The sequence below is a fragment of the Lipotes vexillifer genome, unplaced genomic scaffold, assembly GCF_000442215.2.
Source record: "Lipotes vexillifer unplaced genomic scaffold, Lipotes_vexillifer_v1.1 scaffold469, whole genome shotgun sequence".
NCBI lineage: Eukaryota > Metazoa > Chordata > Mammalia > Artiodactyla > Lipotidae > Lipotes > Lipotes vexillifer.
The window spans coordinates 3,921,412-3,936,853 of NW_006788006.1; the positions used below are offsets into that span (position 1 = coordinate 3,921,412).

The 15,442-nt window shown below is 54.0% G+C and overlaps 1 protein-coding gene across 1 annotated transcript in view; it reads left to right on the forward strand.

Annotated features, from left to right (window-relative positions):
* Positions 1–15,442, forward strand: part of MAU2 (MAU2 sister chromatid cohesion factor) — a 33,460-nt gene that overhangs the window by 14,625 nt on the left and 3,393 nt on the right. Inside the window, exons 2-16 of the mRNA XM_007461090.1 lie at positions 946–963; positions 1,336–1,401; positions 2,035–2,130; positions 3,634–3,728; positions 5,839–5,866; positions 6,235–6,390; positions 7,507–7,653; positions 7,741–7,831; positions 8,953–9,056; positions 9,646–9,723; positions 10,029–10,094; positions 11,442–11,528; positions 12,896–12,945; positions 13,146–13,223; positions 13,437–13,548. Of these exons, the coding sequence (XP_007461152.1) occupies positions 946–963; positions 1,336–1,401; positions 2,035–2,130; positions 3,634–3,728; positions 5,839–5,866; positions 6,235–6,390; positions 7,507–7,653; positions 7,741–7,831; positions 8,953–9,056; positions 9,646–9,723; positions 10,029–10,094; positions 11,442–11,528; positions 12,896–12,945; positions 13,146–13,223; positions 13,437–13,548 (1,272 nt within the window). The remainder of the gene's footprint in view (positions 1–945; positions 964–1,335; positions 1,402–2,034; positions 2,131–3,633; positions 3,729–5,838; positions 5,867–6,234; positions 6,391–7,506; positions 7,654–7,740; positions 7,832–8,952; positions 9,057–9,645; positions 9,724–10,028; positions 10,095–11,441; positions 11,529–12,895; positions 12,946–13,145; positions 13,224–13,436; positions 13,549–15,442) is intronic.

The window sequence follows — 15,442 nt, forward strand, 5'->3', positions numbered from 1 at the left end:
TATGCTTGAGTTCTTTTTTTTTTTGCGGTATGTGGGCCTCTCACTGTTGTGGCCTCTCCCATTGTGGAGCACAGGCTCCGGACGAGCAGGCTCAGCGGCCATGGCTCACGGGCCCAGCCGCTCCACGGCATGTGGGATCTTCCCAGACCGGGGCACGAACCCGTATCCCCTGCATCGGCAGGCGGACTCTCAACCACTGCGCCACCAGGGAAGCCCTATGCTTGAGTTCTTGATAGTCTGACAGACTGTGGTCAGTGTGGTGGTGTGGCGGACTGTCCTGGGACCTCACCGCCTCCTGTTGGAATGTGAAACTCCAGGGCACAGTTAATGGCCAAGTGGGAGCATGTCGTTATCTGAACCACGTCCCAGCCTGTGTACTAGCAGAGAGGGATGGTGAGCTCAGAATTCAGAATCATCCCTTCTACCCCTGGCCAGGTGCTGCCCACACCAGTCCTTCCTGGAGTACTCTTCCCTCCCCTCTGAGGCTAACTTTGCTCATTTCCAAACATCTTTTAAATGTCACTTCTCCAGGAAGGACTGACACCCACAGACCTACTCTCTAATTGTAATTAATTCCTCATGTCATGATTTGCTATTGGTGTACTACAGTGAGTGTCATGTGGTGGCCCCTCTGTGCTCCTTCCCCTTGTGAAGCATTGCTGCTGTAGTGGGAGAGGGCTCCAATTCTGACTCCGGAGCCTGGCAGGACGGGAAGCCCGTGAGTGGGGGAGCAAGTTCATGTTCCCTTTCCCCCAGACATGCCCTGGTTGATGGATTAGAGGAAAAGCAAGCCCACCCTCTTAGGCTGAGCAGTCCATCTTCCCACTTAACCGAACACCTGCAGCCTTTGGTGACAAGACAACCTGTGTAAACCCCAAAGTGGAGCCAGTTAAGCAGGTGCAAAGCGTATGGTTGAGGATTAATGCTTTTTTCTTTCTCTTTCAGTGGTTGATATCACAGCAAGTATCCTTTTCTTGGTACGGTTCCCTTTAAAGAAAACCCTTCCTAAATAAAAAAAAAATGTGTTATAAACTTGAATCCTACCTATAATGCACACCTTGGGTTTGGGCTTTGCCCCACAGATTACCTGGAGCATCCCTTCAGACCAGTAGCTTCTCCCTGGGTGCTGTGCTCCTCTTCATGCCCCAGCGTCTAGCTCCACACCCAGCCAGCAGCAAGCTCAGGGATTACTGGGGGAATATGTGAACTAGGGGTTTTAGAGCTGGTGGGGATATGCCCGTCCGGCCAGCCTCTGCAGTGTAAGAATGCTGACCTGTGGCCCTTTTAAACTGACCATTTTGCAGTGTCTCTACTTCCTTAACTGGACGTCATTAGATCCCGCAGTTTGAAGATGTTAAATTTGAAGCAGCAAGTCTTTTGTCTGAATTATACTGTCAAGAGGTAAGAACATATGAAGGTTTCTGAAAGCAAACTCCCTCTCCTTGTAGCAAAGCAGAGTGGCAAACTGGGACTCTCAGGAGTGGATTCCCTTCCGGCTTTTAAGACTTCTCACAATTTTCTTATCTCCCACGCCTGGCATGGGGCAGCCATGGGTGATCACTTGCTAACAAAGGCTAGCAGAATCTTTTTCTACTGAGGACTGTTGGAAAACAGCCTTGTTCCTAGGCTAAAGATGATTAGTTCCTGAACAAGTTTATATAGTTTACCTTAAGCTGGTTCCTGATGTCAGGTGTAGCTGAAAATTGCCTTTCCCAGATTTGAGCAGTGACCCCTTTTCACGCCCCTGACCCCTCTCTCTGGTTGCAGAACAGGAAAGACAGCAATTGTTATCAATTTGTTCAGGATTTTGAACTAAAGCTAGTTTCCGTTTAGTTGAGTGGGGAGTTATTTTAAGGTCGATACAAAAACTTCCCAGCCAGTGAGTCTAATAAAATATCTTTTCTTCTTTAATCAAGCACATTGGCAACCCACAAATCCTTTGGTAAGTGTGAACAGGAATGGCCTTCTGGCTCCGCAGCTGCTACATAAGGAATCCAGCTTTTTTCCTCCCCAAACTTCACTGTTTCCTTTCAGAATTCCGTTGATGCAGCAAAACCACTGCTGCGGAAAGCAATCCAGATCTCACAGCAGACCCCGTACTGGCACTGCCGCCTGCTCTTCCAGCTTGCTGTGAGTACTGCGGGCCTGGCCGAGATGCGTGGGTGCCTGTTGGGGGCCGTGACCTTGGGGCACAGCTGCCTCAAGTACAAATAAGCAGACTCTGGGACACACGGGTCTTCCTCAGGCTGCTGTACTGAGCAGATGGGGACACAGGAACGTTTCTTTGACCTGCTCACAAGTCCCCTCCAGACTGTCGCCAGGAGGCGGTACTCCCAGGGTGGGCCTTTTGCTCAGGAGCACCTGGGGTGATTGGTGGGAGTGTCCTTCCCCTGGAGCTGACTTGGGGCCTAGTCTTCATGTTCCCCTCCCTCCTGTTGCTCCCTTTGGCCTGCATTCATCAAAATTTAGGGAGCATTTCTTGCCAGAGGTCCACTCTGTTTTCTGAGAGCTGTGCAGAGATTCCAAGGGACTGCCTATTGGGCAAGAAATGCTGGAGTCAAGCCTTTTCTCCTAGAGCCCACTTTTGGGGCCTGCTGGGGTATAGCCTCACCCTGGGCTCCACACAGCCCCTCTGCCCTCAGCCTCCCTTAAGCTCCTCAGATGTAGGTGGTGCCTGGTCCCTGCACTCTGAGATGCTCAGGTGGTGAGGGGCTCTCTAGGCTGGGCTTTCCTGGCTACAGTGGAGGAGTCTGCAGGCCGGGGGCTGGGTAGACTCCTTCATGAGTAGTGCCTCTTCATCCTGGGGTCTGCGCACACCTCCCCAGCACTGGCCATCCTCTATCCTCTCCTGACCCTGACACAGCCTACCCACCAGGCCACCTCTCACCCACCCTCCCTGATAAAGCCCCATCACCTGCCTGAACACACAGTGGGTACTGGGCTGCAAGTGTCCCCTACTCCCTGGGGGAGCCTTAATGCCAGGAGGATTTGGCTCAGAGGGTCCCCTGCTGAGAAGAGCTCACCTAGCCTGGGCCCCTGCCTTCCCTCCAGGCTTTTTTCTGCCCTACATGTGCACTGTCCTCCTTTTATCCTTCATGTGCTTTTGTGCCTGCTGGCAGAGGAGGAAGCAGGCCAGGCGGTGAGTCACCTGCCTCAGGTCACAGTATTGGTTTGTGCTGTGAGCACGGATCCCAAGGTCCGCAACCAGGGCCCCACAGGTGTCCCTGCCTTTCAGCCTGTCAAGGCTTCTGGGTTTGAAACTCCCATAGGTACTTACCCCTGAAAGAGTCCCTCCTTGTTTGAGGCTCCTCTGGCTGCTCCCCTAGTGACTACTCCCTGAAGGTGACCTGGGAAGCATTCAAACATACTCGCACAGCCTTGGAGGGGTCTGCACCTGTGAGTGTTAACTGCTGGCTGTATGCACCATTAAGCTTAGATGATGTACACTATAAACAAAGCGGAGTTCTGTACCCAAACACTGTTGACGAGATAATATGCTTAATTTAGCTGAAAACTGACACTGAGGCAATTTTGTTGATGTAGGGAGGTTCAGTTTAACTCGCCAGCAATAAGGTCAGGTACTGTAAAGCAAGTGGTTTGGAAATAAGGGTCATTGTTCTTTCTTCTTTTCAGCAACTGCACACACTTGAGAAGGACCTGGTGTCAGCCTGTGACCTCCTGGGTGTGGGGGCCGAGTACGCCCGGGTGGTGGGATCTGAGTACACACGGTAGGCATCCTCTCCCTGGGCCCCTCCTCCTCTTACTTGGAAAGAATTTGGCCATCTTGATCCTGGACAACAAATAGAAATGGCATTTCAGCATGAAACGATGGCCACCCTTATACATAGTAAGAGACATGCAAATTAAGGCAGCACCGAGATGCTGTTGCCCCATCGATTCATGAAGTAAGAAGTTGAGTTGACTGTGAGGGTGAGGGGCAGCTGGTGTTGTCGGCACCATCAGCACTTGCACGTTTCTAGTATCTCTTGAAATAAAAAGGGCTTGTATGATTTAATGGGTTGATCCCCTTCCTGGTGCAGTGCAAGAGTGGTGCTTGTAGAGAGTGTGGGCAGCATGCTTGGCAACCAGTGTCCCCACTCACAGGACACCCAGGAGTTTTTAGATACATAACAGGAGACAGAGTAAGTGGACATTTGTGTAAAAGAAGGGACGTAGGTTCATGTTATGCGTGAAACTGCTTAGACTACGTGGAGGCTAATGCCCTGGGGTTGGGGTCAGGGGTCAGAGGCCACCAGTGCTTCACTGTGTGCCCTCTAAGAGAGCCTCCAGTCTGTCTCTTTTTCCCCTAAAGAGAAGAATCCTCTGTAGTAGGATTCCAGACTCCAGGTAGCAGAGCTCTTATTCTGTTGTGTGAATTGGGATTCTGGAAACACAAAATCTAAGCTTGTCCCATGGGGTTTTTGGGACAGAACAGTCCCTAACTCCATTCTCTAAGCTCTGGACTTGCAAGTGCTCACAGGGGTCCACACAGTTCCCCCCACAGGCTGTCATCCCTCGGCCAACCTGCCCTGGGATGGACACTCACACAGTCTGGTCTGTGTTCCTGGCCCGTCTTATCCTCCTCGTGCTGTGGCCGTCACTGGATTCAGGGTGACACTCATGCCTTGCAGGGCATGGGGATGGCCACACACTGCACATGTTCAGTCACAAGTGTGCTCAAACAGGTCTCTGTACCACTGTGGGCGGGGGACCTGGATGGGCCTCATAGGGCATGGCGCCTACAGGTCACCTGACAGATCTTCTGATCTCGGGCGTATGGCCTAGTGATGTGACAATATGGGAACCTTGACGTGAAGTTCGAGGCCTTAGATTTCAACAGGCAGACAGTAGACCCTAGAGTGTCCACACCATGAGGTAACGACAAGGAATGGCGAGGTGGCTGGGAGTATAGACATCTCTCACTGTGTGACTGGGACCCCCCTCCACCTCAGTCTACTCACCTGGAACGATGCCCATTTGATGGAGTGTCAGCTGCAGCACATGGGGACTCTGCACAGACTGGCGGGACAAAGACTTAGATGTTGAACAAACTGTGACGACAGCCCAACAGCTGGTTCTAAAAGCCTGTCCCAATGCCCGTGCCGTGAGCAGCCCCTAGGCACTGGGGTGAGGCTGGGCTACCCTCCTCTGTCTTTTGGCAGTCTCGTAAACGTTTTAACGTGTTCATTTTATTATTTTTCTTGCTGATGACAGCAGTACGTGCTTGTTTGTTAGAAAGTGCAGAAAGATTTAAGAGAGACAGTAGAAATCTCCTGGCCACGCCACCCTTGAGGGTGGGGACAGTGGGCAATGAGGCTGCTGACATGCCTAGGCTTCCTGAGTTTCATCCCCTTAACCCTCAGGAGAGCCCAAGGGGGCTTGGCTGGTTATAGGCAAGGAAGTGGGGGCACAGAGGGGCCACGGTGAGGTGCACATTTCGGTTCGGACACCTGAGCCTGATTACTTACCCGCCTTCTCTCCTTGCCTCACCCTGTGCTGTCCACAGACGTGGAACCTGTGATCTGCTGTGTCAACGAGAGTAAGGTTATGGTGGATGTGCTGTCCTGTACTCTGCCCCTCTGTGCTTTCTGAGCACATGTTTCTGCTTTCTGAGCTTTTGAACCACATGAGTATCTAAACAGGAAAAAGCTAAAGACAAATAAAATAGAACAAAATAGAGCCCTCTTATAAATAAAACAGACCTAATTGGCCAGGGTCCATTGTCATCCATTTAACTGTCCCAGAGGTGGCTCTTTAGGTTCCTGTGAATGTTGAGATGGCACAGTCATCCCAGGGGTGCCTGAGTCTCCCAGACCTGACTACCCCTCTCTTTTCCAGGGCACTGTTCCTGCTCAGCAAAGGGATGGTAAGTGGAGGCTGGATGGGATGGGACTGGTATGGTGGACGTGAAGCCGGGTCCCCACGAGGTCTACCAAAGCCTCGCCTGCTTGCCATGTTGTGGCCCCTCAGGCGCCCAGACCCTCACGCGTGGCAGGCAGCCAAGAGGGGCAGGCCCATGTCCCCCAGCTGGATTCAGAGGTAAAACTCAGGTTCCAGGTTGTGGGATCTGTGCTGATGGAAGAGCAGCCTGGGTTGGAGCTGCCTAGACCTGGGTTCCAGCCCGGCTATGCACCCTCCCTTCGTGGTGCCAGCAGTCCCACAGCGCGTGGGCAGGTGGGCGGCAGTCCTTTGTACCAGGAGGGTCTCCCAGCACGTGCACCTCTCCCTCCCCAGCTATTGTTGATGGAGCGCAAGTTGCAGGAAGTCCACCCACTACTGACCCTCTGTGGACAGATAGTTGAGAACTGGCAAGGTAACCCCATCCAGAAAGAGTCTCTGCGTGTCTTCTTCCTGGTGCTCCAGGTGACCCACTACTTGGATGCTGGGCAGGTATGTAGTGCCTCTCACCTGAGGGCTGCTGGGGAGGAGGCAGGTGGTGGGTGGGCCTGTAAGCTAAGACATCAGCTCTGCTATTTCCTCCTGTCCCTCACCACTGGGCACGTCTGTCATTCGGGGCTCGATTCCCCCACAGCCCTGTCGTGCTCTGGCATGAGTACTGTGCCTCTGTGGACAGAGGGCACTCCAGGAATGGATCTGTCCCATTTCTGCCCTTATAGCGGGAATAGCTGTGGCCTCACACACATCTATTCAGTGTGTGAATGGTCAAATGACCTTGAGGGCAGTTTGGGAAATCCAAGAAAATACACTGGGGATTCTGGCATGGTGCCTGGCATACAGCAGGTGCTCAAGCAGTGTCCACCACCCCCCAGTTAATGACAGCTTTGTGGGAGTTGAGTAGCGACTAACAAAATCAGCTGTGTTTGAGGCACACACACAAAAAGCCCATAACCCTCATATGGTTGAGGAGCAGCTATACCTGTACGTGGGGGAACATCTCAGCCTTTCGGACAGGTGCTGCCCCACGCACCCTCCCCACCCTGTCACGCTTCCTCGGTTCCCCCACGTGCACCCACCTTTGCTCGTTGGGCCAAGCACTTCAGTCAACACATAGGAGCACAGTGCAAACTCTCACAGGGTGCTGACAGCTGTGGAGATGGCCTGTAGGGCCTCGGAATGGGGCTTCCTGGTGCAGAAAGGCCAGTCTGTATAAACCACGGCACCTGCAGGACTCCGAGTGGCCACTTCACACCCCCCAGGATAACCAGCCGTGTCCTCGTCTCTTGGGGTCACTGCAGGAAGGAGAAAATGTGGCTGGAGCAGGGTCTTTGAACAGGCCTTTCCCAGGCCTTGGTGTTGGGCCCTGCGCTAGGTGGTGGTGGAGCCTCAGTGCCACAGATGACCCTCCTGGCCCTGCCCTGTGCCTTGGGGATGGGCTTCCTGCAAGTGGTGGGTGTGGTAGGAGTTTCCGGGAAGGAAGGGCTGAGGGGCCGATGGGCAGGCAGGACCTGGCTAGCTGCCACCGTGGGGATCTGCCTCCTAAGGGTGGTTGGCACCTAATAGGAGCAGACGGGTGCTCAGGTGTGCATTGCTGTCTGCCTGCTGCAGGTAAAGAGCGTGAAGCCATGCCTGAAGCAGCTGCAGCAGTGCATCCAGACCATCTCCACACTGCACGATGATGAGATCCTGCCCAGCAACCCCGCTGACCTCTTCCACTGGCTGCCCAAGGAGCACATGTGCGTGCTTGTCTACCTGGTGAGTCCCTGGAGGGGCCGGGACCTGGTGGCCCAGGTGAGAGAGGAGAGGGCCCCAGTGACCACCACCATCTGATCTTGTCACCAGGTGACTGTGATGCACTCCATGCAAGCCGGCTACCTAGAGAAGGCACAGAAGTACACAGACAAGGCCCTCATGCAGCTGGAGAAGCTCAAGAGTAAGTCAGACTGTGGGGCTCAGTGGGTCAAGTAGCCCCCTGGTGGGCGGCATGATCACCACCTCCTATGCTGGGCCTGAAGGACCTTTAAAGACTGCAGCACGGGTCCCTGCCCCATGGGTCTTGTTACCCCAGTTGGCAGATGGGGACGATCCAGGTTCGGGCAGAGCAGGCCAGGCCTGGACTGGATCCTTGATCCCCAGGGGGTTGTGTTGTGAGGTGGTTGTGCCGTCTCTGTCCTGTCCCCCTCACTGCGCAAGATAGCCATGAGGGTTAGCGGGACTCCACTGGGGGCTGCTGGGGCGGCAGTGCTCAGTTGAAACAGGTGTTGGCTGCTTTTGCTGTCTATTAACAGTATCGTGATGTGGATTGTGTTCAGGGTGAGGTTGGGATTGGAACTGACTGACAGCAGGTCCTCTGGAGGCCCTGGGTTCTTCCTGGATGCTTGACTAATCCATCCTGTGAGATCAAGGACCTTTGACTAGTAGGAACCCAGGGCCCCACATATCCCTGGCTGGCTTGTGCGCCTGTTAACCTCATTCACTCCCTGTGCCCTTGTCAGTGCTGCTGGGGAAGAGCCTTAGAGCCAGAGAACCAACACCCGCGGGGGCTGCGGTTCTTTCCCTTCAGATGAGTTGGGAAAGTGCTGTCTGGTTCCAATGTGAGGACAGCTGCTTGGGGCAGCCAGAAGCTAGGGTCCCCCCACTGTTGCCTGAGGCCTATCATGTAGTCTCAGTCTCCCAGGCAACTTCAACATTTCTAGAATGTGTTGTGTCCAGAGTGCCCTTGAGCACTCAGCTGGGTTGGGGTGTGGTGAGGATGGAAGACAGATCCCTCCAGAATTTCTTGCTCTTACAATACTCTGGTCACCAAAGCCTGCTATGAGCATGTTTCCTCACCTAGACAGGGAGACCCTCACTTTGAGGGTACTGTGGGCACCGAGCAAGGTGACAGACTGGGTGCTGGGCCAGTGTCCAGCGGAGCAAGTGGGCTCAGACCCAGGTAGCTGAGGGGCCGGTGTGGCCGGAGGGCTCAAAGCCCCTAGGAGGCAGGGGTCAGTGTCTCCTCAGTTGTCTCCTCCGCCCACGCTTCGAATGCTCACCCCTGCCTCTCGCCCCCAGTGCTCGACTGCAGCCCCATTCTGTCCTCCTTCCAAGTAATCCTGCTCGAGCACATCATCATGTGCAGGCTCGTCACAGGACACAAGGCCACAGCGCTGCAGGAGGTGAGGCCACTGGGGGCTGCACACACACAGGGTGGGAAGGCTGAGGGGTAGAGTGGTTTGAGTTAGCTGGGTCTCGGAGAGTGTCATGTGGGAGAATGTAAATATGTCACCAGTGCGTGTCAGCAGGACGTCATCTGTCATATGACTATAACTTGGCAGTCCAGGACCCTGTGTGGACACAACTAATCAGAGGCTTTTACCTAAAAGTTGGCATGCCCAAGGAACATGGGGTCTGGGGTTTTAGGGTCCCCTGACGGCAGTTCTAGCACTACTCCTGCCCTGTGATCCGTAATCCCTTATGCCCACCTTCCTGAAAGGGCACGGGGGCCTTGATAAGGGTGAAGGTACTGTACAGCTGAGACACAAGTTGGAAAGGGAGAAGGTGGGTAATGGACAAGGGTCACCATCCTCAAAGAGGTCAAGGCTGTGCCTAATCCTCACAATGGGCACATCCGCTGGGACTTTGTGCCCAAGTTAGAGTGGGCACAACATGGGCACACCCACCGGCTTTGGGGTCTCCTCAGTGCTGCCAGGACACTGGGTCCCACATTACGGGCCAAGTGATGTCAGACATGCTCTCTCCCGGCAGATCTCCCAGGTCTGTCAGCTGTGCCAGCAATCCCCCCGGCTCTTCTCCAACCACGCAGCACAGCTGCATACACTGCTGGTGAGTGCATGAGGGCTGCCTGCCCCCAGCCCCATCCCTGCGAGTAACCCTCTGACCACTACCCCCGGCAGAATTCAGAACCTTCCCTGTGGACTTCACTCTGACAAGCATGTCATCAAGTCCAAGTTGACTTAGGTCCCGGGAGGCAGGAATAATTAAGCATGCCATCTTTCTCCCTGTTTGTCAGGGTAAAGCTCAGATATAGCTAGCTCAGTAGAGTCACTTGTCAGGCTCGCCTGGGTGCAGCTGTGCAACCCCGGGCAAGCTGCATGTGGCTCTGAGCCCTCAGCATCTTCTTCTTCCAGGGCCTGTATTGTGTCTCTGTCAACTGCATGGACAACGCTGAAGCCCAGTTCACCACAGCTTTGCGGGTAAGGTGCCGGCCCTCGCTTTATGGGGCAGGCAGTGCTTCTCAGTAAGGAGTCAGGCGTGGTCTGTGATGAGGACAACAGCCATACAAAACCATGGTCAGCGGGTGACTCCACAGCATTCAGCCTGATGCCAGCGGTGACAGTGATACACCATTTATCCAGGGCTTTCTATGTCACGTCTTGTGCTGCTCAGCTGCAGACAAGGCCAGCACTTGCAGCACAGCTTAATGAGGGATAGCTGTGGGCAAGGGGGCTCCTGGCTAGCCTGTAGTGGGGCTTCCCCAGCTAACTCAGGGCTGGTGCCATGGCCTGTTCAGCCACTTTTGCTCACGATTCCCAGTCTTCCCGATAGCCTGCCAGGTGGCGTTGACTTGTGTCACAGCTACTTTGGGTCCTGGTCAGCTGGTGCTGCTCACTACAGTGGTGCCAGGACCACCCCACCTTGCCCGCGGCCCTATGGAGGTCTCTTGGACCCTCCTTCCCCATCGCAGTTCCTACACAAGTGGCTGCTGCTTGTCTGGTTCAACATCAAAATTCCCGACAGATGGTGTGTTGTCCCAGGAAGTCCTCCCCACTGGCCAGGGGAGGGGGTGGTGGTGCAGCCAGGACTTGGCCCCAAACCCCGCATGACCCCCAACCGCACGCTGTTCATGCGGTCTCATGACAAACATATTGGAGCATCTTTGCTCAGATCAGATGACCCTCTGGACCTCCTTGGCACCTGCCAGGGGCCTCCAGGTGGAGTTTGTGCTTCCCAGGCACCCTTGGCCTCCTTCACAGCTGCGCTCCCTCAGCCCCATTGGGAATGCTCAGTCCACTCAGCTTGGTCCCTCTCGTGGCCGTTCTTGTCCCCCCAGAAGAACTGGGGATCAGGGTCTGTCCACCACCAGCCGTCAGAAGCATTTCTGGCCTCTAACAGCTTCGGCTTCTTCCAGGCAGGATCCCTGCCTCCCCGAGGATCAGCATACTCCTCTGCTGTGTCAGCACACGGGTCCTGGGGTTACCACCTGTGGCGTAGAGGGAGGGTCCAGCCAGGTCTCAGACCAAGAGACAGCAGAGAATAGACCAAGCTGCGGTGTGTTCTGAGGGCAGGATCAGGGTGGCTGGCTTTTCTTTTCTGTTTCCGGAATTTCCCATAACGTGGGTGATTGTTTTGTAATGAAAAGAACTAACAGTTTTGTTGTCCTTGGGTTTAGGAGGCAAGGGGTGTGTGTTTGGAATGAAAATAATGAGATTCCAAGGTAGCCACTGTGGAGCGTTTGGGTGGCTCTGATGCCGCCAAGCGGCCCCTATGTGACGTGACTGTGCCCAGCCCAGCCCCCTAATGCCCTGTGTCTCTCATTCCAGCTCACCAATCACCAGGAGCTGTGGGCCTTCATTGTGACCAATCTGGCGAGTGTGTATATACGGGAAGGAAATAGACACCAAGAGGTAGTAGGTGACATGCTTCATGTTTGGTATCCTTTGTTTCAACTCTTACTTGGAGGGGGGCGTTGCGGGGAGCGTTGTCCTGGGCACCAGCAAATCTCAGCAGCCCTGGGGTATTTGCCCTCCAACAAGGTGTCCCACGCAGCGGAGCGTAGGCATGGCTGGGGGAAGGCCAAGTCTAGGACAGAAACGTTCCCATAGCCAATTAGCGCTTTTCCCTACTGAACAAGCCAAGCTTTACTGAATCCCTCAGGAAAAAAAACCCAATTTCTACCCTGAGATGTCTGTTCTAGAACGTTGGTGAGGCCTCATGGCTCAGTTATGAGGAGCAACAGCTTGGGCAGCTGTCTGCACTAGGCCCCTAGGTTGTTCTGGTGCCCCAGCCTGCTGAGACGGGGAGGTGGGCCAGAGCTTGACCTCGCAGGATAAGTCCCTCCCACTAGGTTCCCCTTGCAACACCCCCTTATCCCTGCAATCCCCCCCCAAGCCCTGACCCCTCTAGAGTATCTCAGATTCGGCCACTTGTCTCCACCCCTGTGGCCTTCATTTCTTAGTTCAGGCCACTATCACCTCTTGGCTATAAAAAGCCTAGCTGACTTCCCAGGTGATTGGTTGGCTTGAATGCTTTGGGTAGAAAGCCCAGTGCAGGACTTCCCTGGTGGCACAGTGGTTGAGAATCCGCCTGCCGATGCAGGGGACATGGGTTCAATCCCTGGTCCAGGAAGATCCCACATGCCACGGAGCAGCTGAGCCTGTGTTCCACAACTACTGAGCCCACGCGCCTAGAGCCCGTGCTCCGCAACAAGAGAAGCCACAGCATTGAGAAGCCAACGCACCGCAACGAAGAGTAGGCCCCGCTCGACGCAACTAGAGAAAGCCTGCGTGCAGCACCAAAGATGCAACACAGCCAAAAAAATAATTATTTTTTTTAAAACAATTTATTTAAAAAAGAAAGAAAGTCCAGTGCAGCTGCTCCAGTAGTCAGGAAGCACAGTGGGCAGGGTCATAAGGGCCTGGTGTGGCCTTGGTGGTCTCAGAGGAGTTTGGTTCCCTTGTGTCTCCTCCCCACCTCCAGGCCAGTGTCTCCCTCCTGAAGGGACTGTGTGGGTACTGGGTGAAGGCTCAGCCCACTTCAGCCCTCATCCACCAGCACACCCTCCATATGACAGCCAAAGGGCACCTAAGATGTCAGTGATGTTGCAGGTCCTGCCCCTTCTCCCAGCAGGTTGCTTACAGGCATGGGATTTTGGGTACGGGCACATTCCTCAGGAAGTTGCAGGCAGCCCTAGTCAATTTGCTAGCATATCTGGGGCTGAGCTCTCTCATATTTAGAAATGTGGAATTATCCTAACTTGCAGACATTTCTTTCACAGCTGTACAGTTTGTTGGAGAGGATCAATCCAGACCACAGCTTCCCTGTCAGGTAGGCTGCTCCAGGCCCTGAGTTCTACTTTACTAGCTATCTTATGTTTTCTATGCTCTTTGGGGTGGTGTGAGCACCTGTGGGGCCTTAGACTGCTCCATGTACCCCAACACCTCATACACCCCCACCCACTCCCCTTTTGTAAATTTGCTGCTTTCACAAAATCCCCACCAAGGTGTGACGCTCCGCTCTCCCCTCAGCTCGCACTGCCTCCGAGCAGCAGCTTTCTACGTGCGTGGGCTCTTCTCCTTCTTCCAGGGACGCTATAACGAGGCCAAGTGAGTACTGGGAGAGGGCAGGTGGCCTCGTGCCTGGCACCTCCCAGTGTTTCTCTTCCCTCAACAGCATGTGCCCAGGTCCCCTGTCCCTGCCCTTCCCACCCATTGCCCGATGGGGTGGGTGGCCCTCTGCTCAGGGCCTCAAGGCCGCTGCTGCCTTTTCTTCCCCAAAGGCCTCCCGAAGGGGCCTCATCATCTGTTCTTCTCGTGAAGGCGATTTCTGCGGGAAACCCTGAAGATGTCCAATGCAGAGGACCTGAACCGGCTTACAGCCTGCTCCCTTGTGCTCCTGGGCCATATCTTCTATGTGCTGGGAAACCATAGGGTGAGTGTCAGGGGTCAGGCTGAGGGGCATGGGGCCAGGGTGGTGCTTAGTGGGGGGAACCTAGCAAGGAAGTGCCTCCCATTCTGTGCCCCACAATGATCACATCTCACCCCTCACCCACCATTGCTCCATGAGGCTCAGCCAGGACAGAGGCACTCTGGCTCAGACAGCCTGGGCAGGCAGGGCTAGGGGAGCTTTGGATCCCTGGAGGATGCATCTGTGGGGCAGACAGGGCCAGTGTTGGTCATGGGCAGTCATTAGGCAAAGCCCCAGGGCTCAGTGGAGCTAGAGCTGGTCAGGCTGCCCAAAGCTGGCAAGGCTGAGGGCAGGTTCCCTTTCCTGTGTTAATACTTGGGGAGAAGGAGTGTGTCCTCTCAGTCACAATCCCAAGGATTCCATCTCTGCCTATCACACATGGTGTCTTCAGTGCTCTCTGTTTTTACCCTCACCAACAGTGCCCCCCTAGGCCTGGTCCCCACCCATGCCAACTGGTCTCTGGTGGGATCAGTTGACTCCGAGTCTCCCCATCTGGGGGTGTATGTATATCTCACCTGCTCTAACCCATCGACCATACAGGGTCTTTAATTTTTTTTTTTTTAGGGTCTTTAATTTTTTAAAGAAAATATTTGTCAATATAAAATACGGCATGTATTTTATTTCTCATAGAAAGTCTGAGAAGCAAAGGAGAAAGTCATCGTGTGTCTTCTGTCTTCCAGCTCTTTCCATTGCCTGCCTCTGCCCATGCATAGGTTTTGTTTATCAGGCTGTTGTATAATTTTATGTCTGGTCTTTCTCTGCACCACTGTGTTGGAACTTTTTTCTAATGGCAGTGAGTATTTTTAGGTTGCATCAACTCCGTAGTTTAGCCAAATGCACTTCAGCTGTTTTTTTGGGACAGATAGATAGTGCAGGGTACTTGTCTTGGCCCATAAAGTTCTGTCTGATCAAGCCCCAGGGCTTCTGAAGAGTGAGTACTTTTAAGGAGCCTGGTGCGTCCCCTTCCCCACAGTCATGTGGTAAGCATTTGCCAGGCCAACATGCCCTGTAGCTGTGGCCTAAACCCTGTGGGGTATCATCACCCTGAAAGGAGGAGGACCAGTGCTAAGTTCCCCCTTCTGAGTGTAGCTCCACTCCTTCTACAACACCTATCACACTACTCACTGAGCCCAGTGAGGACAGTGGCCTCAGTGTGTATCTGGGGGTTAGGCAGGGACAAGGTGCTCAACGTGAGGCTCCACTGAGTGTAGGCCAACTGCCTTGTGTCTTGGTGGAGTGGCTGTGATTACCTCGTTGCCAGATGGGGAGACTGAAGGCACACAGCCCCAAATTTTAAAAAAATAATAAAAATTTTAAAAAAGGGACTTCCCTGGCAGTCCAGTGGTTAAGACTCCGCTCTTCTATTGCAGGGGGCATGAGTTCGATCCCTGGTCAGGGAACTAAGGTCCCGAATGCCCCACGGCACGGCCAAATACATAAATAAATTTTAAAAATTTTAAAAAGAAAAAGAAAATTGCAACGACCAGCATGCTTTTGTTCCTCACCCAAACTGCAAACCCAGGCTTAGAACCCAGACCTTGTTGGCTCTTTGTTTGTCCAGAAGCCACCTTTAGGATGGGCAGAGCAGCTCTTCAGCTGCAGCTTCTGGTTCATGTTTGGGGCAGTCCCGGAGGAAATTATAGAGCTTATTTGGGAAGCTCTGCTGCTCCCTTTGTGCCTGGGCCCACGTGGGGTAACATGGGGCCACCAAGAGTCCTCAAACCCAGGTCCGGCCTCAAGCAGCTCCAGGCCTCGGGGAGACACTGCCTGCCCCGGGCCTGCCAGGCCAGTGTGTCCTTGGGCTTTACAAGTTTGCGGGTGGTGTCATACAGGACCGCTCTCAGGATCACACCGCTCT